Source organism: Hyperoodon ampullatus, assembly GCF_949752795.1.
Source record: "Hyperoodon ampullatus genome assembly, chromosome: 5".
NCBI lineage: Eukaryota > Metazoa > Chordata > Mammalia > Artiodactyla > Ziphiidae > Hyperoodon > Hyperoodon ampullatus.
The window spans coordinates 116,049,522-116,075,552 of NC_136918.1; the positions used below are offsets into that span (position 1 = coordinate 116,049,522).

Consider the following 26,031-nt stretch of genomic DNA (forward strand, 5'->3'; position numbering starts at 1 on the left):
TTCATTGGTATGTCAAACAATACAATCAAGCTGACTTCACTTTCCTGTTCTCACTAGAGTTATTTCTCCTGTATCTGCCATCCCTTTGGATAGTAGGTATCATAATATACACAGTCACTTCAACAAAAACATCTGGGAATCACCCTCTATTCCCCAAACCAACCATAAAGTGATATAATTTATAAATACGGTTCAAACTATTTCCTTTTTTTAATCCTCACTGTTTTGTTCAGTTTAAAATCTAACATATACTCTTTTCTGAATGATTTGACAGCTTCTTAACTCCGCTCAACTTCAATCATCATCCCTTTAACCCTATCTTCAACTTTCTTTCAAAATTGAAAGAAAAGGCTCTCCTTTTACATAACAAAAAGTCTAGATTTTATGATTCAACACATGCCTATCTTTCTAACTTACGCTGCCCACCTACCTCGTATCAAGCTACCTGCAGCTCTCCAAATACATAGTGTTTTTAGGTTTCCATTCTTTCCTTTAACAAATGAAGAAATGGATATGCCATAATTGAGCAATTATGTTGAGTGTCCTAAAATATGAAGGCCAGACATTTATATGACCCACAGCGGTTCCTATCATTTTATAAAAATACACCTTGGTTACCAATAGGATTGACAAATCACAATGCTTTGACCTAAATTTCCATATTAACACATTTTATGAAACACATAAGGAAATGGAGAAGACTGATGAGCTAATGTGAAAGGGATGAGCAACATATAAATGGATATTATTTGATCTTTTGTTGCCTCAAATGGCATGAACTGTTGACAAGGCATTAGAAGAAAGAATTTTATTCACTAGCTAAATCCAGTTTAGAACTCTTCTTGTTTTCCTCTCTAGGTCAGAAGTATTTTTTAGCATTTCTCAAAGCTCATTGATTTAAAAATAAAGAAAAATGCAACTGTCATATTACATGAAAAAAAAATCGTGGTTTAAAATTTTCCCTCTAAAACAGTTTGATTCATTATCAATGATGCAATTAAGAAAGAGAGAAATCCTTTATGTTAAATAAAAGTACAAGATACTTGTGTGTTGGGAGCAATTTTAACAATGCTAAGGATCAGAATAAAGATAAGTTTATAGCTGTCTAACAATAAAATGACTGGCCAATTTAGATAAACTTTAATATTGAGAAGAAAGTTAGTGAAAGATTAAAAATAGTTATTTGCTTAAAATAAATAAGCTACAAAGATATACACAGCACAACACAGGGAATTTAGCCAATATTTTATAATAACTATAAATGGAATTTAACCTTTAAAAATTGTGAATCACTAGGTTGTGTACTTGAAACGGATATAATATTATACAACAACTATATCTCAGTTTAAAAAACAAAAAAAAGTTATTTACTGCTGAGTGGATAAAAGGAAAACTTTTAATTAAAAGTTCTTTATTTTTATTTATATAAGATGAGCCTGGTTTCGTTTGAGCGTTTTTTGAAATATGGTACAATTCTCTCAAACTGAAAATTAGAACAATCATGGTCTGATCTTGAATTCCCCAATAATTTATTGTCTTAGTCTTGGTCACCTAACCATCATGGGTTTCATTTTATCTATAAAAGGAAAGAATAATGCATGTTATATTTACTATAAAGGGATCTGGTAGGGAAAACAATCAATAGAATTGACAAAGAAATATTTCAATATGCTTAAAATGTTCCAGAAGTAAGATATTTCAAAATAAAAATGGACAGTTAGCAATATTTGCATTCTTGAGGTTCTGTATGTATATTTCAAATCTCACTAAACTGCATTTAATCTAACTGCTTTTTGAAGTAAGTTATAAAAATGAAATTACCTAGCAACTGGCGCAAAATGGCATTGCTAGCAAAAGTTCTAATGCTTATATCTCAAAGTACTTCACATAATAAATTTGGGTTTTAGGATTCCTGTAGTCTTTTCCTATTGGACTTACACATTTCAAGCATGGACCGGGTTCCAGATTTCTTGGTACAAAGCATAAATCAAAAGACTGGATGCGTAAAAGCAAAAGCTTTCATTGTGATAGCTGAATAAGAAATTGTATGATTTTGTTTACTAAAAGATGTTTTCATGTATAAAGGTAATGATACACTGTGAGAATTTCGATGCACATATACACAAGTTTTATGATTTAGTGTGATACCATATAGCATGTGAGTATAAGTATCAAAGTTAATTGCAGACATGAGACCATGAACTATTATCCAGCACTCTCATTCCAGCTATAAAAAAAAGACTCATGCATCCTGAAATTTTTCAATTCTCTTACCTATGAACACCTACTGGTATAAGCAGAAAGTTGAAGAGCACAAACTTTTTTTAAGCTCAGTTATTGCCATCTTATTCACAAATAATTCTTGATAAAGTATTCCTTCAAAATAGAGAATACCAAAATAATTATGACACCAAATCCTCACTTATAAACCAGAAAACAAATCTAACATATTTTGAAATTTGTTCTGGAAAACCATCCAGAAAAACAAAGTTATAGACTCATTGATCAAATAGATGCAAAGCCTTGATGCCTTGATTTACTAATGCTATTTGGGCTACCTGATTAATAAATAAATATATTTTTAAGTGGCAAAGGCAGGACAAATCCTTAGCTACTGCTGATTACCAAAACTGAGCAAGACCTTCCTCTATATGCACATTTTGTCCCTAAACAGGAATCAGTTCTCTTCTCTGATGAATTTTTTGATAAAAAAATATAGTTGCTGTTGTTGGTATATTTTCCCCTTCATCCCTAGGGTAACGATCCCTGAATTTAGCCTGGAAGTAAAAGAGTTAATATAACCTAAAGAGTATATACTTTTTAAAGTTGCCCAATAAAAGTTAGATTTAAAAAATATATACATGTATATATATTAGTTATATATAAATAGGTAACAGGAATAGGTACAATAATGAATTTATACCTTGTATTTGATGCCATGTTACTCGTAAACTTTTATTTTAACATCGCCAACCTTAATATTTTATTATATCTCTCATTAATAATTCAAATTTTAAATACGACCAGCATCTTCGCCTCCTTGCTTTAATGTAATATCATAATACCCACATTGCTTCAATATAAATAAACTTATTGCAACACCTTGGCTATACATTATTTTGACGAGCTTTCTTTGGAGAAGGCAAAGTAAAATTATGCAGAGAGTACTGATTGTTTTATTCTATAGGTATTAAGCATCTATGAGAACAAATCAAAGCTTATTAAAAAACATCAAAGTAAAAGCACATGCCATTTATGAGATTCATTACGTTTACTTACATGCCACTTCCAGAGATGCATTTCGACTCACTGCTTCACCAAGATAGTTCCTTGCAACACACACGTAGCTTCCTTCATCAGGTTTACTTCTGCGCCCATGCACAATGCGCAAGAAGAATAAGGATCCGCTGGGCAGAAGCATCCTGTGGGACCGGGGATCATCCTTGTCAGTCTCCACCCGCTCGCCATCCTTGTACCACTCAATGGTGGGTGTTGGCCGGCCCTCGGCCTTGCAGTTCAACGTGGTGGGCTCTCCCTTAGAGACAATGACATCGGAAGGGTGCTCCACAATCCGCGGGGGAAAGTCTTCCTGGCGAAGACGAGATCCTACAAAATGTGACAGAATGAAGACAAGCTTTAACATTCCTTATCTATAGCTTTTGTTTCACTTAGGTTCACACTGATAAAATTAAACTATTCAATCACTCAAACTGCATTTTTTACTATTTTATTTATGTTTCAGTCTTTTGTTCTTTATGCTTCTCCTAAGTCATTCCAAGTCCCTTGTGGAACAAGACAATATAGCAATAAATTAATATGTTAATTCTAATGAGTTAGGTTTAACATGTTCCATGAGTCAGGACAAATAAAAATAAGCATGAAATTTTCTTTTGGAACCAGTAAGTTGCAATGGGTACTAAGATGTGTAAGGTTAATTTCCTGTCTTCAAAGTGCTTACTATGTACTAGGGGAGAAAGCCAAGTGGACAAGTGCCTAAAATACACACATAGAAAACGTTTATCATGCTGGCATTGTGCTATCAGAGTCAACACAAAAAAAGACCTGAATATTATGTACAAATAGTAACTCAATTTAACAGATGAGGAAGAAGTTTAATGACATATATTGACCAGGACTGTGGAAGAAGTAAGCAGTAGAGGCAGGATTTGAATCCAGGTATGTCTGACTGAGGAACTCAGGTTAAATCACTACGTTGAAATAAGTGTTGCACGGAGGTCCAAGAAATGTATTACAGGAAAAGATCGGGAAAAGTAATGTCAACTCTAACTAGAGCACAGTGAGAGGCTTCCCCAAAAAAGGTAGCATTTAAATTGAGTTGTAAAGAATGAAAAGAATATGTCAACAGAAGGAGAAAGACATTCAGAATGAAGAAGTAGCATGAGCAAAAGGACAGAGAAATGACAATATATGTATAAAACATTTCATAATCAGGGAGGAAGTTAACATGGCATGTGAGAGTAAAAGGCAGTCTTATAGCTGGAGACAAAAGGGCTTAAAAAACCACGCTAAGGAGTGTGACTTTTATTCCATATGGCTAACTGATTTTGAGGGAGCAGTGACATGACTATCTGTGTATTAGAAAGGTTCTTTTGGTCTGTACAGTAAAAGATAGATAGCGATAGAGGCAAAAAAGACAGGTGAGAGTTACTTCTATATCCCAGAGAACAAATAAAAGAACCTGACCTTGAAACACTTAAGGCAGAAAAAAGAAGGAAGATATAAGTTATACCGTAAAATAAACACTTGACAGAATTTGGTATTCCATACAGCAAGGAAGAGTGACAGGTACCAATAACTTTCCTGTGGCTAGAATGAAAATGGGGCCATTAAAAGTTAGAAGAAATAGGAAGAGAAGGACCTGTTTGGTATTTTAAGATGAAAATTTTGCATAATATACTGTTTTGACTATTTTAATTTATGAAGTGTCAGAAGCCATTATTTGTGGAAAAGTCCTACCAGCTGCTGAAAATAATTCTAAAGGAGACGGCTGAGAGAACTCTGTCTGGAGACATAATGATAATCTACATTGGCGCTTTTAAAAGCTCTTACAATTTTCCAACCAATCACCCAATATTGGCACATTTCTGTTCAATAAACAGAAGTAATATTTACTCATCAATGTTATTCCAGTTAACTTTCAATATTAATTTAAAATTTGTATTTGAATTTAATAAAGGGAATTTAATTTGGTAGTGAATGAACCTTTTCTGAAGAGGATTAACTTTTAAAGGTTGCCGATTACCATTTGTTAGCTCATCAGATGCAAGAAGGAACTTGTACATTACAAGTGCTAGGTACCTAAAGCAAGAGTAATTTACACTACACAGGTCAAAATTTTAAGAAAAGAACTAAAGAGACCCAAAGCATTTAAATATGGACAGAAAATCACAACCTGCATCACAATAATAAAGAAGGTTATATATTGTTAGTACTGAGGTCCTAACACAAATGAGGAATTTATAGAATATAAAAAGTAAGAATTATTTTAAAAAGTAATAAATGAGATCCAAAAGTACTTAAATATGAATAACTAACCATAGCTTGCAAATCAGTAGCATATTTCCAAATGTAAAGGTCTGGACACATAGCCATAGAAACTGATACTAAAATGCACCAAGAGTTATATGTCACTTTTCATGTAACAGACATACGGTAGCCACAATTTTCTTGTGTGGATACCTTCCTTGCTCTTCTCTAATCTTCCATATGCAATCATCTACATTCTCCCTAATGCCAAAGTTGTTCTATTATTAAAACTAAGCAAGTTAACTGTCCATGTTTTTAGAGTGCTATTTTCTACATCAAAAAGTTCTCTGCCTTATTAGGCAGTTTTGGCCTGAATAAGGCCTGAACAGGACCTGAAATACACTAACACTTATTAAATAAAATATAAAATAATACACTAATAAGAGAATTAGAGGCAAAACATCTAAACTATTTAGCAATAAGATTTAGAATCTAACATGTCCAATAGCACTCAGAGAATTTTACTCATTTATCACTATAACATATGTAAACTATTCTAGCGCTGTTGCATTTGGATGTTCTTGTAGTAGCTTTACTCCACTGTTATAAAAAATTCAAAAGAATATCTACAACCTAAATGTAAGAGGTAAAATTATCAAACAATTAAAAGAAATTACAGGAGCAAATTTTTATGATCTTGAGTTAGTCAAAACCTTCATGAATATGACACCAAAATCACATGCAACAAATATATTTGTTCTTGAAAACAACATTAGAAAAGGAAAAACAACCCACAGAATCAGAAAAAAAAATGCAAATCATATATCTGATAGAGGACTTATATCTAGAACATATAAAGAACTCTTACAACTAAATAAAAGTACAAATAAGCAAATTTAAAAATGGGCAAAGGATTTGAATAGACATTTATCCAAAAAAGTTAGACAAAAGGTCAGTAAGCACATGAAAAGATTCTCAACATCATTAGCTATCAGGAAAATGCAAATCAAGACCACGAGATATACTTCACATCCACTAGGATGGCAATAATCCAAAAAGTGTAAAATAACAAGTATTGTCTGGGACATTGAAAAATTGAGAGCCTCATACATTGCTGGTGGGAATGTAAAATGGTACAGCCACTTTGGAAAACTATCTGGAGTTCCTCAAAAAGTTTTGGAATTAACATATGACCCAGCAATTCCACTGCCTGGTATATACCAAAGAGAAATGAAATCTTATGTACCCACAAAAACTGTAACATTGATAGCAGCATTATTCATAATATTTTTTTAAGTGGAAAGAACCCAAATGTCCATTAACTGATGAATGCATAAATGAATGTTATATATCCACATTATGGAATATTATTCAGCAATAAAAATGAAGTACCAATACACACTATAACATAAGTGAACACTGAAAATATTATGCTAAGTGAAAGAAGCTAGTCACAAAATGATTCCACTTACATAGAAATGTCCAGAATAGTTAAATTCATAGACACAAAAATAGATTTTCAGTTGTCTAGGGTAGGTAATGGGGGTGAGAGGTGAAAGGGGACTGGAGAATCTTTTGGAGGTGATGAAAATATTCTAAAATTATTTATGGTGATGGTTGGACAACTCCGCGAAAATAATAAAAACTATTATATTGTACACTTTAAATGAGTAAAGTATGTATGAATTATATCTCAATGAAGTAGTTTTTAAAAAGGCATAAGTAAAGGCACTGTGAACAAATTTAATACAAGGCATTGTAACAATTCATGTTCATTCTGACCAATAGTTAGGTTATTTTCCTCATTCATAGTTTTAAGTTTAAATGTAATCATCAGGCCAGCAATGGCCAATAGGGCATAAAATAAAGTTAAAAGGTTGTACCAGTCAGATAGATGATTGATAGTCATATAGGTAGGTAGATAGATAGATAGATAGAATGATATGGAGATATGCAAAAACATAGCTGCAATCTAAATTTTAAGATGTTATTAAAAGTGAGGGAATTAATTTTGAGCTCCCTTAAATTCAGACATTACACAACTATAGCAGTGACCCTTAAGATGGGTAAGCCTTAGATGGGTTCGTGAATTCTTTGAAGTTGTGTATAAAAATGGGTATTCTTGTGTGTGCAGGAGGGAGTAGTAGCAAGAGAGGCTACGATTTCATCAAATTTCCAAAGAGGTCTGAGGCTTTAAAATTATGAAGGGCCACTAAAGTACTAGGATGAAAACAACCCCATTATTTGGTTAAAAAAACACAGAAAAGATAGTTGTCAGCCAAAGTCACTGGGGATTCAAAACCCAACAGTAGAGGGGGCTGTTCATCACATGAAAAGCCATGAAACAGTTTAACTTCAAAAGCCTTGATATCCAAGGGCAAATAAGAAATACAAGGTCCCCAGCCCAACCTCAGACCTACAGAATCAGAATCCGCATCTTAACAAGATTCCCTGGCAATGCATATGTGCGTTAAAGTTTGAGAAGCACTGCTTTAAACAGTTTTAGTATGACCTTGAGCTAAGGATGGTTTAACATTTTTAGCATGTTGTTAACAAAAGAGGAGGAAGAAGGATAAAAGCAGAAGGTGAAGGGAGAATGAGACTGTATATTGTCCACAAAGCTTGAAATACTGTGATCTGATCCTTCACAGAAAAAGTTTGCCAATTCTGCTCTAGAGCACCTGTTTATCAATTTCCATTAATAACTTTAGTTTATTTGTTTATTTTTTTATATAGGACCATAGAACTTTTTGTCTCCAGATTTCAAATGAAAAAATACATCAACAGCAGGAAAATAATATTTTGCTCATGTAATGGAAAATATTCAGGATCTCTATTTGGTCAGATGCACTAAGCACTGTATCAGAATTACTATCTGCAATTCTAACTGCTTGCAGCTAATAGCAAGTTTGGACATCATTTTATATCTCAATTATGAATTGTGCAATAAAATAGTCAAGTTTAATCTAAAACATTTTATTCAACTGCCTTTAGCTATTATAAAGAAACAATGTAAACTAGTCATAGGGTACTATAGGTGAATATCCAAATGTTTATTTTTACTGTCCAAGAAAGTAAGCTATAAAATAGTCAAGTGATTTGTCCATAATTGAGCAGCTAGTAGAGGCAGAATTAGAACTCAAGGCCTTTCATCCAAAATGTACTAGGCTTCTGAAAATGCTGGAAGCTTAAGTAAAGAATGTATACTACAATGACACTAATTACAAAAACCCTTCCAAAATTGACTTCAATAAAATAAGTCAAATTAATTTCTCTAGTCGTAATAAAATCAGAAAACATCTTCTTTGTTTTTTCAAAGTGTGATTCTTAGACTACTGGCATCAAAATCACCTGGGATATTTTTTTAAATGAAGATTCTTGGTTCCACATTGAACAGAATGCATCAGAAGTTACAAGTGGAAGGATGTAAGAAGCTGCAGTTATAGCATGCCTACCAGGAGAAGGGCATGCACTTATATCTGGCTAGATGTAAGCACGCCACAGAAATACCAAATTAGTGAGCTGAATGAAGATGCATCTTTGAATAATGTTCTAAGCACCCAAATTTAAATAATGGATTATTTCCGCTTCTCAGAGACTCTCAAACAATGATTTTGTAATGATTTTAGTAAAATATTTAATAAAAAACAAATTGAATGGTTTATTAGTGCTTTAAACTTTAAAGAATTGGAGGTGAAGTATAAAATCATAATTTGTGAATATATTTAAATTTAGTTTTATTTAGTCAATAACCACTCATCTGCAGTGAGTGCTACAGAACTGTTGTTTTCAGAAGTGATTTCAATTACATAATATAATAAAGGAGGATGAAGCACTGAGAACACCTGTTGATTTCATTTCACATATTTGAAAGTAAACTTCTTCTCTTTATTCAGTTGGAATATAATATTTCCTTGGACTAAGCTTTACTTTTCATTCACATACTAGATAGCATATCTAGCTAAGCAACACATTTCAAACTTCTCTGAATTTTCCCTCCAGCAAAATTTCTATGCAGTGTCCGTTTTTCTTTTTCTTAAAAACGTACGTAACATACATGGTGTCCTAGTTCATAATAAGTATGTTTGTTTTAACAAAATATTTTCCAAAAAAAATAGTAAAATAAAGCCAGCAAGATATTCTATGATTACTCCAGATCTGAGTGTGACCGGAGATTCTTCCTGAAGTTATCCCTCCCCCAGTTTGAGAGGCACCTAGTGCAACATGAAAAAGTGAAGGCTGGATGACCCATCACAAAAAAGAGGTGGTGTGGTAGGAATAAAGGAATAGATTACTGACCAGCAAATATTTATGCCTCACTTTTACCAGGTACAAATCAGAACACCAATGTCTCAAGAGTTGGTTTAGATGATTAAAAGAAATCATATATACAGATCACCAGGACATGTGGTAAGCATCCAGTGTACCTGATATTTCCCGTCTATAATCTATTACAAATATTCTTTCCAAAATTTGCCCCTTAAAACGAATCACACTGACAAGTTTCTCCTTTCTGAGGTCATTCTTGTATTAATTTTTTCTGCATGGTAAATTTTAGCTAGACCAGGCTGATCGCTTTACACTAGATTTCAAAAGGATTAAAGCCGTTACTGCTTTCTATTTTACCAGAATAAATCCTATTCAAAATTTTCTCCACAGAAAGAAACATATCTCAGTGCCACTACTAATGCTGTCCACATTTCTTAGTGAGCTAATGTAATCTGTAATGCAATGGAGTTAATTAATAACTCTCTCAAGTCTGTCCTTAGAACTGTTCCATCCTTGAATTCTTCATAATGATTAAGTTCCAGTGTACTTCCCTTATCAGAGGGGGAAATAGAAGAGGGATACAAGAAACTTTTTTTTCCTAGGAGTCCTATGATGTGATAAGATGCAGTGAGAAAGCTAATGTTTGGAAAACACAAAGACTATTTTATCCGTTTGAACCTTACTGAAATTCTCTCAGGAGATGATCTAATTTAGCAATGAACTAAATACATTTATAAGATTCTCATTTCTTCTGGAAGCACAGCAATGTTAAAAAAATAAGTTTAAATTAGAAAGGACATCAAAATTAAATTGAGGCTTGAAATACTACTTATTTATTACAAAAATTCTAAATGGCTTTTATTTTTTAGATTCTTTTCCCATGTAGGCCATTACTGAGTACTGAGTAGAGTTCCCTGTGCTATACAGCAGGCTCTTATTAGTTATCTATTTTATACATAGTAGTGTATATATGTCAGTTGCAATCTCCCAATTTATCCACCCCCCCATCCCCTTGTGACCATAAGACTGTTTTCTACACCCATGACTCTACTTCTGTTTTGTAAATAAATTCATTTGTACCTTATCTTTAGATTCCACATATAAGCAATATCATATGACATTTGTATTTCTGACTTACTTCACTCAGTATGACAATCTCTAGGTCTATCCACATCTCTACAAATGACCCAATTTCATTTCTTTTTATGACTTAGTAATATTCCATTATATCTGTGTACCACATCTTCTTTATCTATTTGTCTGTTAATGAACATTTAGGTTGCCTCCATGTCCTGGCTATTGTAAATAGTGTTGCAATGAACATTGGGGTGCATGTATCTTATTGAATTATGGTTTACTCTGGGTTATGCCCAGGAGTAGGACCGCTGGGTTACACGGTAGTTCTATTTTTAGATTTTTAAGGAAACTCCATACTGTTCTCCATAGTGGCTATACCAATTTACATTCCCACCAAGAGTGTAGGAGGGTTCCCTTTTCTCCACACCCTCTCCAGCATTTATTGCTTGTAGATTTTTTGATGATGGCCATTCTGACTGGTGTGAGGTGATATCTCACTGCAGTTTTGATTTGCATTTCTCTAATAATTAGTGATGTTGAGCATCTTTCATGTGCTTTTTGGCCATCTGTATGGCTTCTTTGGAGAAACATCTATTTAGATCTGCCCATTTTTTATTGGTTTTTTTTTTTTTTGATATTGAGCTGCATGAGCTATTTGTATATTTTGGAGATTAATCCTTGTTTTGGTGCTAACTGGCTTTTTTTTTTTTTTTTTTTTTTTTTTTTTTTTTTTTTTGCGGTACACGGGCCTCTCACTGTTGTAGTCTCTCCCATTGGGGAGCACAGGCTCCGGACACACAGGCTCAGCAGCCATGGCTCACGGGCCCAGCCGCTCTGTGGCATGTGGGATCTTCCCGGACTGGGGCATGAACCCATGTCCCCTGCATTGGCAGGCAGACTCTCAACCACTGCGCCACCAGGGAAGCCCCCAACTGGCTTTTTAATGTCATAAAACTAAAGGGCCAAGGGTGTGAAAGGAACATGACAAAGATTAAAGACATTTCTTGTCAAACTTGGCAGCCTTACTTCTGTAAGTTTCAGTTGTACAATATGGCATCTAGTATCGTCCCTATGTATACAGTCTTCCAGGTCCAACAGGCAAAACATTGAGCTACCAGAGACCCTCTTGTCCCAAACCCCATTTTAGAGTTGAGAAGGAGAAAGAAAAAGAAAAGCAAATAACTGAAGTTTCTTTCCCCAAAGCTGAGACTAGAACACTTTGCCTTAGCTGGGAGTCCATTTCCAGGATAACTTTTTCTTCTCTGTCTCTCCTCCTTCTTACCCATATTTTGTGTAAGTCTAAAATAGAAAGTCCCAAGTACTAGATTTCAGTTATTGGGTTTTTTTGTTTGTTTTGGTTTGGCTTCTTTTTTCCTTGGCCATTGTTTGTTAGGTATGTGGCCTTAAGCAAGTTACCTAAACTTCCTCATGGTACCATTTCTTCATCCCATAACTGAGGCAACTAGAAGAGTAAGTTGCTGCAGGTTCACTGTTTTATAACATGATACACTTTTTATGGCTGTCACATCATAATGGACATAGCCATAGGAAAAGATAATAGGGAGCAGTTTAAATTTATTACCACAGAGCAAATTTTTAAAGATATACACTATAGATTAATGTTCATACTTTTAACATAAGTAGAGATTAGAAAGGTTTGCCCTTGATAGTTCTTATGTCTACTATCAAAAAGCAATGGTTGCCAAAATGCCTTCTTAGAGCACCCTCCAAAGGTTAACAATGATTTAAAAGCTTTTGTTTAAAAAGCAGCTCATGTAACACTTAGAATTTATTCTTAAGTTTATATTAAATTACTTACCTTGCCAGTAAATACATGGTGCTACAAATCATTTAAACCAAACACCAACCGGTAAAACATAGATACTTATCTTAAAAGTAAATTGTTTATTTAAAATATAAACAATTAATCAATTATTTATAATATAATCTTAGTTAAAGATATTTAAAATCTCCTTCCTTATTCAGGGTGAGTAGCTGCTATTTCAGGATAAGGTAACTAAGGCAGCTTTCATAAAACTTTTCTCTGAATTTCACAACTGTATTTCAGGTCTTTATCAGTGTATCCTTAGCAGAAATTACTGAAAATATTAAAAGTGGAACACATTCTGCCTCTTTGTTTCCCCACCACCTCATGTTATTCAGTGCCTTTGTTACATAAGTTTTTAATTGCTTAACATAGTAATTCATTTTCTGGCTGCCTACATCCAATGCAGTGAGCCACTGACCTCTTGTGAGCAGGTGGGCCCAGGTGACAAAACACCAGCATCCAGACGGAAGACAGGACTGGTTTGGGCAAGTTAAAATCAATAGCAGAAAGCAATCAAAAACAGGGGTTAAACACATGAGAATATCTACATAAAACTGAAGAGAAATTTTGAAACCACAAGTCTCTAAGTTTCCAGTAAGTTTTTAGTAGTGATTTACTCCTGAGAAATAAAAAATTAATTTCCTACTTTATAAATTCATTTTCCAATAATTCAGTGCGGAGCCAACGTATTAACCTGGACATTCATCCAAAACTATTTCAAATCAATTTGCTTCATCTTACCATGGTTGAAGTCATTCTTTAAAGAGTGATTTGCCACCAAATCAGAGGTTTTCATGGGTTATGCAGATTTGCCTTACGGTGACAAAAACAATCTGTATTCCAGGAAGGTATCTTTGAAATTTAGCTCCTTACTGTCGTATTTATAATATTTTGATGTGGTTTTAAAATTGCATTTGGCTTTGCAAAAGATGATGCAATGAAACAATCTCCAACCTCATTCAATTGTTTAATAATGTTTAATTTTCTAAAAACTATCAATATTTATTTGGTGAAGACTATGAATGGGTTTCCAGAAAAGGGCATTCTCCTTACATAAACTCTTAATGGACTGATAACATTTTGGCTTTCTATTCTATTTCCTAAGCAATATATTCTGAAAATGCTGTGGCAGTAGCATTAATCTTAGTAACTGCAGAGTCAAAGATCCCAGGGTCAGTGTCAGAAAACACCATTCCTACTAGCACTGATATTTTACACCTGTGCTAATAAGCTCTGTTAAATATTTAGTTTCTGATAAATTTGCCTTAAACTCGACATATTTTCCTCTAATCTGAAATGTTTTATTATAAATTTAAATTGAGATTCGATAACCCTAGTTAAAATTGCAAACATCATTTACTGTATAGTAACTAAGGCTTTTTTAAACAGAATTGAGAATGTTAATACAATCCAGGAACTTTCTTTAAAGAATAATGGCTAAGTCATTACCCCCAAAATTATAGCTGTCATGAGCCAAATGTATTAGCTGCATCGTCTCCAAGTCATACACATAATGAGTGGGTTTAGACTTGTTCATTTCCAACTGACATCCAACTGCAATTTGGCCTAACATATGAAATCGCATTGCATTACACCATTATCTTTTTAAATATGGTTCTTAAACCATGGATTACCTTATGTGGAATAGAGGTAAAACATGGAATAGAGGATGACACCTCAGATATTGGGGGTAAAATTTTGTTTGCATGTGTGCATGTACATTTTTAAGAAATAACAAAGCAGATCTTTGACAGTTAATATAGATTTTCTGCTTTTAAGAAGACTCTGACTTGCAATTGCTCTTGTCCAAGTATGAGATAGGAGTATGAAATCAAGCAAGTTTCTTATCCTCTCCACACTTTGGTTTCCATATCTATAAAACATAGCAGTACCAACCTAATATTGTGAAGACTACATGAGATTTTTCCATGTGCTGAGCACACAGTAAGCACTCAGTGAATGTTCACTACTATTACTGTTACTATAATGTATAATTCTTTTATTAGTATAACCTCTATCACTATACTCGAAGGAATTTGTGACCCCATAAAGCTAAAGACTACCATCTATAAAATATAGTCTTTTTTATGCAATAACAAGTCATTCAAGATAAGTTTCTGCCTATCTCTCTATTGTGATTTTCTACTACTGCCTGTTCTTACTTACCAAATCAAAGGTCATTCTGAATAATATACCTTACCTACATTTCCCTAAAGCCTCCATGTTTTCAACAACTCTGCACCTTAGGTTTGTCACATACACTATCAAGTTCTAAACATGAAAATATTAGGTGCTCAATCAATATTATATATAAATGCATGAATAAATATATCACTTTTGCTATTCTTTCAGTGGAGCTATAGCAACTAAAGAATACTTCTACTGTAGTTCATGACAAATTGGATGGGTGAGACTTTAGTACCAGGCATTACTGTCTAGGCATGCTGAAGAAATTACCTGCAAATTATATTCATTGGAATTTAATCAAATATCGATGTTTAATCATTCTTTGTGTGTCCTTAAATATTTTATTGAAATAGGTTATACCAATACTGATGATTTTTCTTTATGTAAATCTTGAAACCACTGCGTGATTAATACATGGGAAGCATCTATTTTTTGGTGACTTTTGCATTATAAATTTAATGAGAATTAAGGACTATCAAAAGAATCTTTTCGAGGGCACAATAACATGACTGAAGTTAAATGACAAACAGGAACAGGAGTATTATCAGAACACTGTCTGAAATTAACCCTTACCAGTAGTTTAAAGCGGTGGTGATAAAACCATTTTCTCACTTTTAAAGCAACATATTTCTTCCTTGAAGTCTCTAAATTATAGTTCTGTGAAACTATGTATCCTTAAAATAAGGCTAAGATCTCTTGCGACTAAAAAAATAAATAAAAAGACAAGTCAAAGGTGGGTATAGCAATCCCAAAGATGAAAAGATTTTCTCTTGCATAGTAGGAAGAGCCATATTGCATTTAGTTTTTTTTTTTTTTTTTTTTTTTGCAGTATGCGGGCCTCTCATTGTTGTGGCCTCTCCCGCTGAGGAGCACAGGCTCCGGATGCGCAGACCCAGCGGTCATGGCTCATGGGCCCAGCCGCTCCGCGGCATGTGAGATCTTCCCAGACCGGGGCACGAACCCGTGTCCCCTGCATCGGCAGGCGTACTCTCAACCACTGCGCCACCAGGGAAGCCCTAGTTTTTCTTAATGTTGTACAATGGACTGATGTTGTACAACGTTGTAATTCTTTTTCTAAAGCCTATACCTTGGAGAGTAAAGGAGGTTTATAAAGGTATCTGAATACAACTTATACTTATTGTTTTGTCTTTGACGATCAAGCTCAGAGTGAATGAGCTTTCACAGTTGACCAAACCAAATGGAAGTGACAGCATCACATTTCTGTGGAGGTATTTGCAATATAGGCACCTAAATTCACTGTTGAAGTGTTTATTCCACTAAAAACACCTTGAACAAGATCTTGATCCAGAAGAGGTTGAAAAAGAAGCCATGTTTAATCATTTGCAAACAGTTCTTGGACTTGGAATTGAATGTTTTCAAATCTTTAGCATGCTGTCGAAAAATTTTAAAGTTGGCATTTTGTCCTTTGCTTTATGCATTGCATTAAAATAAGAAATAAATAAATGTAAATCTAAATTAGTCTCTAAGAAAAAAAGATTGATTTAGTAAATCACAATGATTTTGATATAACTTCTGTCGTAAGGTGTACAAATGGTTAGTTCCATTTAAACTGAAAATCAGAGTAGCTTTAGTCTAGCAGATAAAGAATATGAGTTACCTTAATTATCAGGATACTTTTCATTTGGGGATCTACTTTCTCTTCATTTTTGTTTATTTATGCTATCTGTTGATGCCTTTAAAAAATGAGTGATTTAATAAAACTTTAAATTTCCTTTCAAGGGATGTCTTCTGTTTCAGAGTGAAATGACCACCAGATAACATCATTGCTGCAACAGGAATACTGAGTGTAGTTTTCAGTTAAAAGAACTTGTCTGCATAGAGAAAAACGAGCTTGTTTTTCTGCTGGATAGAGAAAAGCAGCAAATGGGAGTGCTATAAATATTTTAAAATGATCTTTTTCTGCTTGAATTATGTTTCACTAAAATACATCAGCGACTCAATTCCTTGGTTCTCTCAAAAAACCTCTGCAGTTTCTAGAGAACTTATGAAAAGTGTTATTTTCCACTCATTTCATTTACTTTGAAGCCTTATCAAATGAGGGATCAAATGAAACCGATCATCCCCAGGTTTTCCCAGGTTATTACCATAAGGACATGGAATTAACCTCCATCCAGCCACTCTCAAAATGCAATGCTTTCTTGTCGCAAAGCAAAAGAAGTGGAACACAAAGAATTATTCTGGATTATGCTGAAGGGAAGGAAAATGCTGACAGGCAGAGGAGTAAAAAAGTATGGAGTTATAGTAATTGTGAAAGACAAGAATAACAATAGCTTAGAATAGGGTGGTTATTTTTTTAAATGTAGGAAGTTGCTTTTACAGTCAAGTACTCAATACATCAAACTCTGACAAGTTGGAATTTATAAAAAAGCAGCAACTGAAAATCTGGAAGAAAATGAAAGGTGTATGAATTTTAAAAGAGTTTAATTATGTTTGCTTAATATTCCAGGTAGGTATACTACTTTCAAAAGAGGCAATAACTGTATTGGGTTTTTTTTTGTATGAGATATACAAAATGTTGTTGACATTTAAAAAATAAAGAACATCGCTACTGGGTACTTTTGTTATCAATTTCTATCACTAGGGAGAAAAAAATCTTTGAGTTACATATAAACTACTGAACTAGAAGTTTGAATTAAGTCAAATAATTTCTGACTCAATAGTTAAGGCCTCCTAAGACCTCGGCTCTTCTCTTCCGTGTATGGGGACTCATTCCCTCTCACTGTGTCAGGTATCACTTCCATGACAACAAGAGCCAAATCTCTAGTTTAGTAGGTCCAGTTAAGGAAAGCTCTAGGCTTGTTTCAGGGGCCTGCTGAATGCTCATTCATAACCTCAAATTCTGTATCTCTCAAAATGGATCCCTCGCCTCTCTCCTGTCCCATACCTCATCCTTCTCTTCTTCCCGACATAATTCCATCTTTCTTCAGGTCCCTAATACTAAGTCTTCGTTGTAGGGTTTAACCCCTCAATTTCTTTCATATCCACTTAGGCATAGATTCCTGTGGATTCTTCCTTCTTTCTCTCACTTTATGTCTACTGCTCACTTCCATCCCTCCCTATCATTATTCCAAAAGCCTTAGAGATTCTCAGTTCCAAGTACATTCTTATTCCTTTCCCTCATCATTCTATACCTAGAAAAATAGATTCGGATTTTAGAGAGCTAGGTGTAACTTTCCTTTAAGCAGACAAAGAAGTAGGTTAGCCAGCTAAATCTTTCCAAACTTTCACAGAGTGCTCTAAATTCTTTTCACTCCCTTGGCCAGTAAAAATCCATTTATTCAGCCAGCTGAATTACAAATTGCACTTTTGTAAGTCCAGCTTATGCAGCCAGGATTAAGCAAATTGCCTTGTGAGTTTTACGATGAAGCACAAAACTCTGAACCATCATGCCAAGGCTCGGCATTTATTTGGACAGCATTTACTCATGCTGCCACGACGTCTTTGCAACACTGATTTATAGTCAAAGGTGCCAGAACATCATTTACTGTATTAAAGCTTGGCTGTGTTTCTCCATTTTCTGAGTTCACGGCAAATTTGAAAAAATATGTTGACTGCAGGGGAAAAAATGAGATGCAGAACCCTTACTTACTGAGGTAGCTTATACCTGATAAATGTATCTAAACTGCCCACACTGAAATCAGGCCTATGGAACAGCTTTGTCACATGAATCCTGAAATGACGATGCAGGTATTGATAAAATCAGGCTGATTTTTTTCTATTTTACTTATGAGTACCTTTAAATATAAAATAAAGAGGGGCTTCCCTGGTGGCGCAGTGGTTGAGAGTCCGCCTGCTGATGCAGGGGACACGGGTTCGTACACCGGTCCGGGAAGATCCCACATGCCGTGGAGTGGCTGGGCCCGTGAGCCATGGCCGCTGAGCCTGTGCGTCCAGAGCCTGTGCTCCGCAACGGGAGAGGCCACAACAGTGAGAGGCCCGCGTACCACAAAAAAAAAAAAAAAAAAAAAAAAAAATATAAAATAAAGAAATACCACCTAGTAAATAAGCACCTTAATTTAATTTCTAAACATTCCCTCTGAGATAATTAGCAAAAAAATAAGAAAAAAAAAAGACTGTAGTAGCTTCAATATAGTTAACACACATTCACCAACCTCATTATTTATATGTCTACTACGTGAAGTTTGAACTCAAATGTACAAAAACAATGAAACACAATTCACAGTAAAAATACACCCACTGTCTAAAGTCTATCAACAATCAGGAAATGGAGGAGGTTGTATATCTGTTGTCATTAGTTTACAACCAAATGATTTCTTTAATTATCCTCAATGGGCTCAACAAGGTATTAAACACCCAATGATCAGTCACGGAAACAAAGGCATGAATAAGAGCACAATGTCTGACTTTGCCAGGCTCAATGAGCACCACCTTGATGTACTGATGGTTCTTAATGAAGGCAACCACCACCAATTAGACAACTGACAATTAGGTTGAAAACTAAAGTGTCAAAACAGGAACAAGGGACTGACCCCTGAATACTAAATTATTTTTAGGTGGTATTTAATCACTCTCACAACAGCAAAAGACAGATTTTAGGGGTTGCTCTTTACTACAATGAGGAATTCTGCTTTACGCTTTACATTTTGCAGGTTTACATGTTAGCTTTTTTTTCACTCTTCTAAATTTTGCTGGACTCTAGCTTGATACACTATTTCATTATGATTAACTTGTATCAATGAACATACAATTAGAAAGATGGGCCACAAACAATATTTAAACCTAGGATATAAGCAGATAGTGCATAGATTCTGGATTTAGACGGAACTCAGGTTTAGTTCTGGCTCCTAGAGGGCAGGTTATTTCTTAAGTAGAAGATACGAGTGTCACATTATTTAGCCAATATTTAGAGTGACTAAAGCTATCTTAGTACCGGGGTCCATCCAATAAGGATTGAGGAGAAGCCCCAGGTCAGCCTGGGAGAGGAGTGGCCATTTTTGTAAATATATCATATAAATAGGAGACACATAGGAAATATATATCATATCCATATATATATATATATATATACACACACACACATACCCATATATATCCATGTATATATCTTATTCCCACATCAAGAATATTGCCTGAAGAGATCATTGCCCACAGAATTTTCTTCAAAAAAACAAAAATTTTCAAACACTTAACACACTTTTGCACAAGCCACTGCCTTCCCCCACATAAAAAAAGAAAGTCTTTCTGTTTGTACACCAGCCGGCATCCCACATTTGCCCGTACTAGGATTATTTCTGAATGATGTGGCACAACCTTTAATGATATGTTTCTTGAATCACAGGATTCAATGTTCCACCTTTGTCCATCTCATTGCTTTAGTCTCCAGAAGTTGCATTTGCCTGAATTATTATTAATACACAGGGGCATTTCTGCATGGCTCTCCTTAGAGCCCACACACTTGGGCTGCCTCAGAAGTAAGATCACCTTTGGATCTCCACTGGCTCTGTTCCCTTGGACGGGATCCAAGACAGAACTGCCTTATGCTGAATTTCACTGCTGTGGCCAATGGTGTAATAATGAGGTTCCCATGTCAATGCACCTTGGATTTTCAAGGGTCGTATTTCCAATATAAGCACAGGCATTTAAAATGATGTGTTTCTTTTAATTTCATTTCGTTCAACTTTTTTCTTTCAGGATCAGGTCCAATACTATACACCAAAATGCATAACACTGTCAATAACTTGAAATTTCCCATAAACTAGCATAGAGACGACACACACACACACACACACACACACACACAGGTATAAACACAGTCACAGAATTATGGGAACAAAATTTTTCTCATTCTTCCCTTCAAGGAGGAATCTGCACTCAACATTAATGTCAAATATTTGAGTCATTAAGCAAAACATATAACTCCAATGGATATCTTATAAAAAACAGAATGTAGAATATATATAATTTTATAATCAAATTAATATAGCCACTCATTTTTAGTGGAATCGTGTCTAGTCATTAACACAAAACTTCAAATAACTATGTATTTATGAACAGAAATATATGAGCAAAGATTTTCAAGCTTACTGCACTCCTGCCAAACGCAGTTAGTTGTATGCATGAGGCAAAGGACACGGAGTCAACTGTACCCCCAGAGTCAACTGTAGCTAGCTCAGCTGAAGAGAGCTTTCCGATTCTTGGCAGAATAACAGATTCTCAAGCAGAGAGGGGATGGGGTGAGATTTTTTCTTCTGTAAGTAACTTAATGAATGAAGTACTAATTAACATTATGGCATTGATAAATGGAGAGAGAGATTAGGGATGTACTCGATATTCAGACCTTCGCAGATGGACGGTCAAAGCCACATTAATTCCTATCTCATTGGAGCATCTGCTTCTCCCATAATCCACTGCCCCTTGGTACAAACAACACAAACTGTTGTGACTCAATTCGATTTATATCAATCTAATTTCTTTTAATCCAATTTGTATTCCAATCTACTACCTTCTAATCACTTAAATCTTCAGCCTCCATCTGGTAAATTTTCTCTCAAAATTAACCGAGCAGATGCCTCTGCGATTGTCCTCCACAGTCAAGCTAATCAGACCCTCGCAGTGGCCTATAGAATCCGCTGAATAGGTACGTGACTTACGGTGTTGCCCTTCCAGTTACAAAATCTGTGAGGTAGGAAGACCATTTAATATGTCATTAATTGGTTCATTTGCATAACACTGCTTGTGAAGAAGCACTGGACACAAAAGCCAAGAGAAGAAAACTACAGGAAGAGGGCAAAATACGCTCATTTCTCAAATGAGCTTTACAATTCAATCTGTCTTCTCTTTAGGTTAACAAACATGGGGTGAGAATATTATTTAATATTGCATGGTCTAAAAAGTTACCTACCCTCTGCAGGAAATGGTATTAGAGGAGTTTTGTCTAGTCATCACAAAGTCATACTGAGACCTAACTTTTGTTGACAAACATATTCTTAAAATATGCTTCTGAATTTTGGAACTATGAACTAATTTATTCACTGGAGCATATGTCATAAAAACAATAAAGCCCCTGGCTAGCACTGACTTCCACTCCCACAAAAGTTCCACTGTGATCCATAATTAACACCACAAATTAAACATCCCCTATGAGAAAGCTGGCAGCATTACCTGTGGAATAAACATCATTCTGGAGACACAGTAATTAACAAAAATGTAAATAAATAAAAGGACCCAAGACATATAAAGACAAACACTATACTGAACTACTTTGAAGTGGAACCGGTTTTCATAGGAGACTTGGTTTCATTAATTTACAGTCATACTTACACACACAGTGTATCTTGATAATATTTTAAAATATTTTTTTCAAATTTCAAGATACCATAAATAGAAATACTAAAGTGTTCCATGTGCCCACATAAGGATTTAGCCTCAGGAAGCCTTTCGCTATTAGAAAAACTTGAAAAATTAGCATACAAAATCATTAAATCTATAACATAGTCTTAGAGTGAAGAATTCTTGATAAGTCAGCCTCATTAACATTATGAAACAGAAAAATGTCAAAATGCCTTCATAAAGCATAACATAAAGCATAAACAGCTGGATTAAACAATTGAATGTAGAATCTATTTCTATAATTTTGACTAGAGTAAGATATAAAAGGTAAGGCCTCTTGTGGCTGGGTCACTGGGTGTCCAAAATAACCAGAGAAACCCAGGTGGAGAAATCAGAGGGCAACAACATTGGATCTTCTGGGAAAATGGCAGGACTGGGGAACTGGGGGCATGGTGAGAGACATTGATCCATCTTTCGATCTCAGCATGAAGATAGTAGGTGACATGCAACCACGCAGTAAATAAAACCAAACACTTCTGGACCTAGCTCAGTCACAGATTTGATGCTCTAAGCCTCAGCTGTTTCACCTGCAAAGTGGACTGAAAATTATGTCTGCTTTTATCCACTGTATTAAGGATGAAATGAGATCATTCATGTAAAGGACCATTTTTGAATTCTAAGTCACTATATAAATAAATGTAAGACCCCAGAGCAAGGCCATTTAAAAACATGGACTCTGGATCTCAAATTTGAGATCCAGACTTAGGTTAACTTCAGATAAATTACTAACTTCTCAGTACTTCAATGTAAAATAGTGATAATAATAGCTCCTATCCCATGTTACAAGAAAAAAAAAAGAATTAACGTATGTAATATGTCTAGATGAGTAGCTAGAACAAAGTATCTCATGAAAACATAAATGTCAGGTAAAGGATAAAAGCTAAGAAATTTGTCTTTGTATGGCAAGTTCTCAAGTTAATCTAGAGGTGCAGTAACAGTTCAGCAGCTGAAGGTAGTGTCTATTTTTTCAATTGCATTCTTCTTTTCAATAATATAGGCGAACTAACTTGTAAGGATATAACTGTTTCAAGTGCTGCAATGAGGTCTATCTATAGAGTGGAAAGAAAAATATGGTTTATATTGTACTTTTGATTGGCTTTCATGTGAAAACAGTGACCTCAATGGTATCAGTAATTTTATTAGTTACTGAAATAAACACTTACTGTATACCATGTGCCAGGCATTGTGCTAGAGGGAGGGAGTCCCACCCTCAAGGAATTCAGAGTCTTCTGCCCTGGCACTTTGATTAAACCCTTTCCCCACTCTTGGCAGTAGAATATCTGAAGCAGACGTGTCATATGCTTCCTTGAATGCCGATGTTCACAAAACTGACTCAGAATTGTAAAAGTATTAGTCAAAAGCCCACTTCCATAATCCTGGCCTCAAAACTAAAGTAGAAATATAAATGGGTATGAATTATAGAACATACAGGAATGATTCTATACTTGGATGAGCCACCTACACACTCAAAGACTACCTGTGCCCCACCTCTGGTAAAGCAAAGAATGACCTTTGATGGATAATAATATGTATGTAAATGTAAGTATTTGTGTGTGTGTGTATATATATATATATATATATATATATACACACACACACACATATATATACACATACATATGTTTGATATATATGTATATGTGCTCCTTCTCTCTCTCTCTCTCTCTCTCTCTCTCTCTCTCTCTATATATATATATATATATATATATATATATATGCACATACATACACACACACACGTATGTATTACAGAAGAATAACCAAGGGGGCCAGATGGTACTCTGAAGAAAAAAGCCTTGAAAATCTGGAGAAAATTGGAAGGTCCAGTTGATGAAGGAACACAGTTCCAGCTTCCTCTGTGTTAACAACAGTCCTAGCTGATTCCAGTCATTTCTCGTCTAAACTTTTACCAATGACCTCTCAGTGTCAAGCCCCTCCCCAGCAATCATTCACCCAAACGGAATCCATAATTGACCAGGCTTGCCAGCAATTTGCACACAAGTGTACCAGAAGTATATTCTCAATTGTTATTCTATCATTTTAGTTATGTATATAAATCTTATTTCTGCTGCAAGTTTTAACTTAGTATTTTTGCTGCCTAGCACAGTACCCTAGTATATCACATATGTAACAAACATTAATTCATTTTCAATAATTCTAATATTCAATAACAAAATATTATCAATATAGCTACACTTTGTCAAACTTTTGGCAAAAAAGACTCTTTTATTTCATTCTCAGTACAACCTTTGCATAATTATCCTTGTTTTATAGGTGAGAAATCCAAGAATTGAAATAGCTTGTATAGATTCATATCCACAGAACTCAAGATTATCAAAACACAATAGGAAATTTTGTGTCCTTTTTTTCAAAAGGCAAGAAGATATATTTTAAATGTGCTGTGTTATTGTGTGGTTTTTGCCCAAGATTTAGGAGACAGTACATTTATCAGGAAAGAGTCCTGGTTTGTTTAAGTGAGCTGTTTCAGCACCATCTTTAAAGCTCCCCATCATCAAATCCTTTCCTTAAAAACATTAGCATCATCAGTTTTAAATAGTTAATGGGGTTCAGAACATGCTCCCCCCAAATAGGGCAACTTTGTATATTGAATTTTTTAAGCTAAAGGAATTTGAGGAATGGTAGGTGTAAGAACAACTTTGTGACCTTCCCCTGAAACAGGTCATAAGACCCTCATGTGACAGGTGACCTCCTTATACCTGGAAGAAAAAGGAGCATCCTTACCTCCAAAGACTAAGGGACACTGAAAGGAATGAGGAGAAACATAGATGTGAAGGAACAGGCCTTGCTACGTTTCCCCCAGTTTACTAAACTTACCTCATACCCTTTGTCCTATTACATTTTCCCAAGACTTTCCCTTCTTCATCAAACCTAGTATAAAGACACTTAGGTTTAACCACTTTTTGGGTTTTCATTTCCTTATGAAGTCTCCTGTGTCATGTAAAACTTAAAGAAATGTGTAGCTTTTCTCTTGTTAATCTGTGTTTTATTATGGAAACCCCAGCCAAGAAATTAGAAGGGTAGAAGGAAAAGATATTTGTCCTCCCCTTTAGAGTCCATTACAAAATTTGCACTGATCAGTTTTAGTTTGCTGAAATCTTTAAGGCAAAACTGAAAGCTCAAAATTTTGAGTTCTTTTTTGTAGAATAAACACATTCAAAATTCAAAATTTTCCATAAATGCCAAACCTATAGTTTTAGTTGAGGCAAATTATTAATGCTTCATATAGATTTATCTGTACATGATATTGAGTTGTATATGATGCAAAGTTCTACATTATTGACATTAGAAAATATAACTAATATTTATTTGAAAAGTTTTATTAATTTTAAGGCAATCCTTCATAAAGATTTCATACAGTTTCATCTTGAAATAATTTATAGGTGGTTGGTGAAATATAGTTTAATTAAGAGAAGAAAGACCACTTTGTCTTCTCTCCAGTGTTACTTGTTCTCTTTACCTTTCAAAATCTCTATCACTTAAAAAAGCAAACTTTAAGCAAAAAAATCCAGAAACACAAATTGTTGTCAGACATTTTTGTACCATATAAGTTAAAACATATCCCTTCTGCCAAATAAGTTCTAAACACTTAAATTAGGTGTGTTTTTAAGAACCAGTCTAATTTAATCCCTAAAAAGTTAAAATGTGTTAATAAGACAAACCACGAAGCACAAGAAAGCACAATAAAATCAGTACCACAGTGTAGGAGAGAAAAATATAGAATTTATATACTAGATCTTATGATACAGTCAAGAGGAAAATTATGGGGAAAATGTCCTCCTAAATAAAACTGC

The 26,031-nt window shown here is 34.6% G+C and overlaps 1 protein-coding gene across 1 annotated transcript in view; it reads right to left on the reverse strand.

Annotated features, from left to right (window-relative positions):
• ROBO2 (roundabout guidance receptor 2) overlaps positions 1–26,031 on the reverse strand; it is a gene marked incomplete at both ends in the record, with an annotated part of 582,120 nt that overhangs the window by 519,799 nt on the left and 36,290 nt on the right. Inside the window, one exon of the mRNA XM_079704897.1 lies at positions 3,280–3,606. Within this exon, the coding sequence (XP_079561023.1) occupies positions 3,280–3,606 (327 nt within the window). The remainder of the gene's footprint in view (positions 1–3,279; positions 3,607–26,031) is intronic.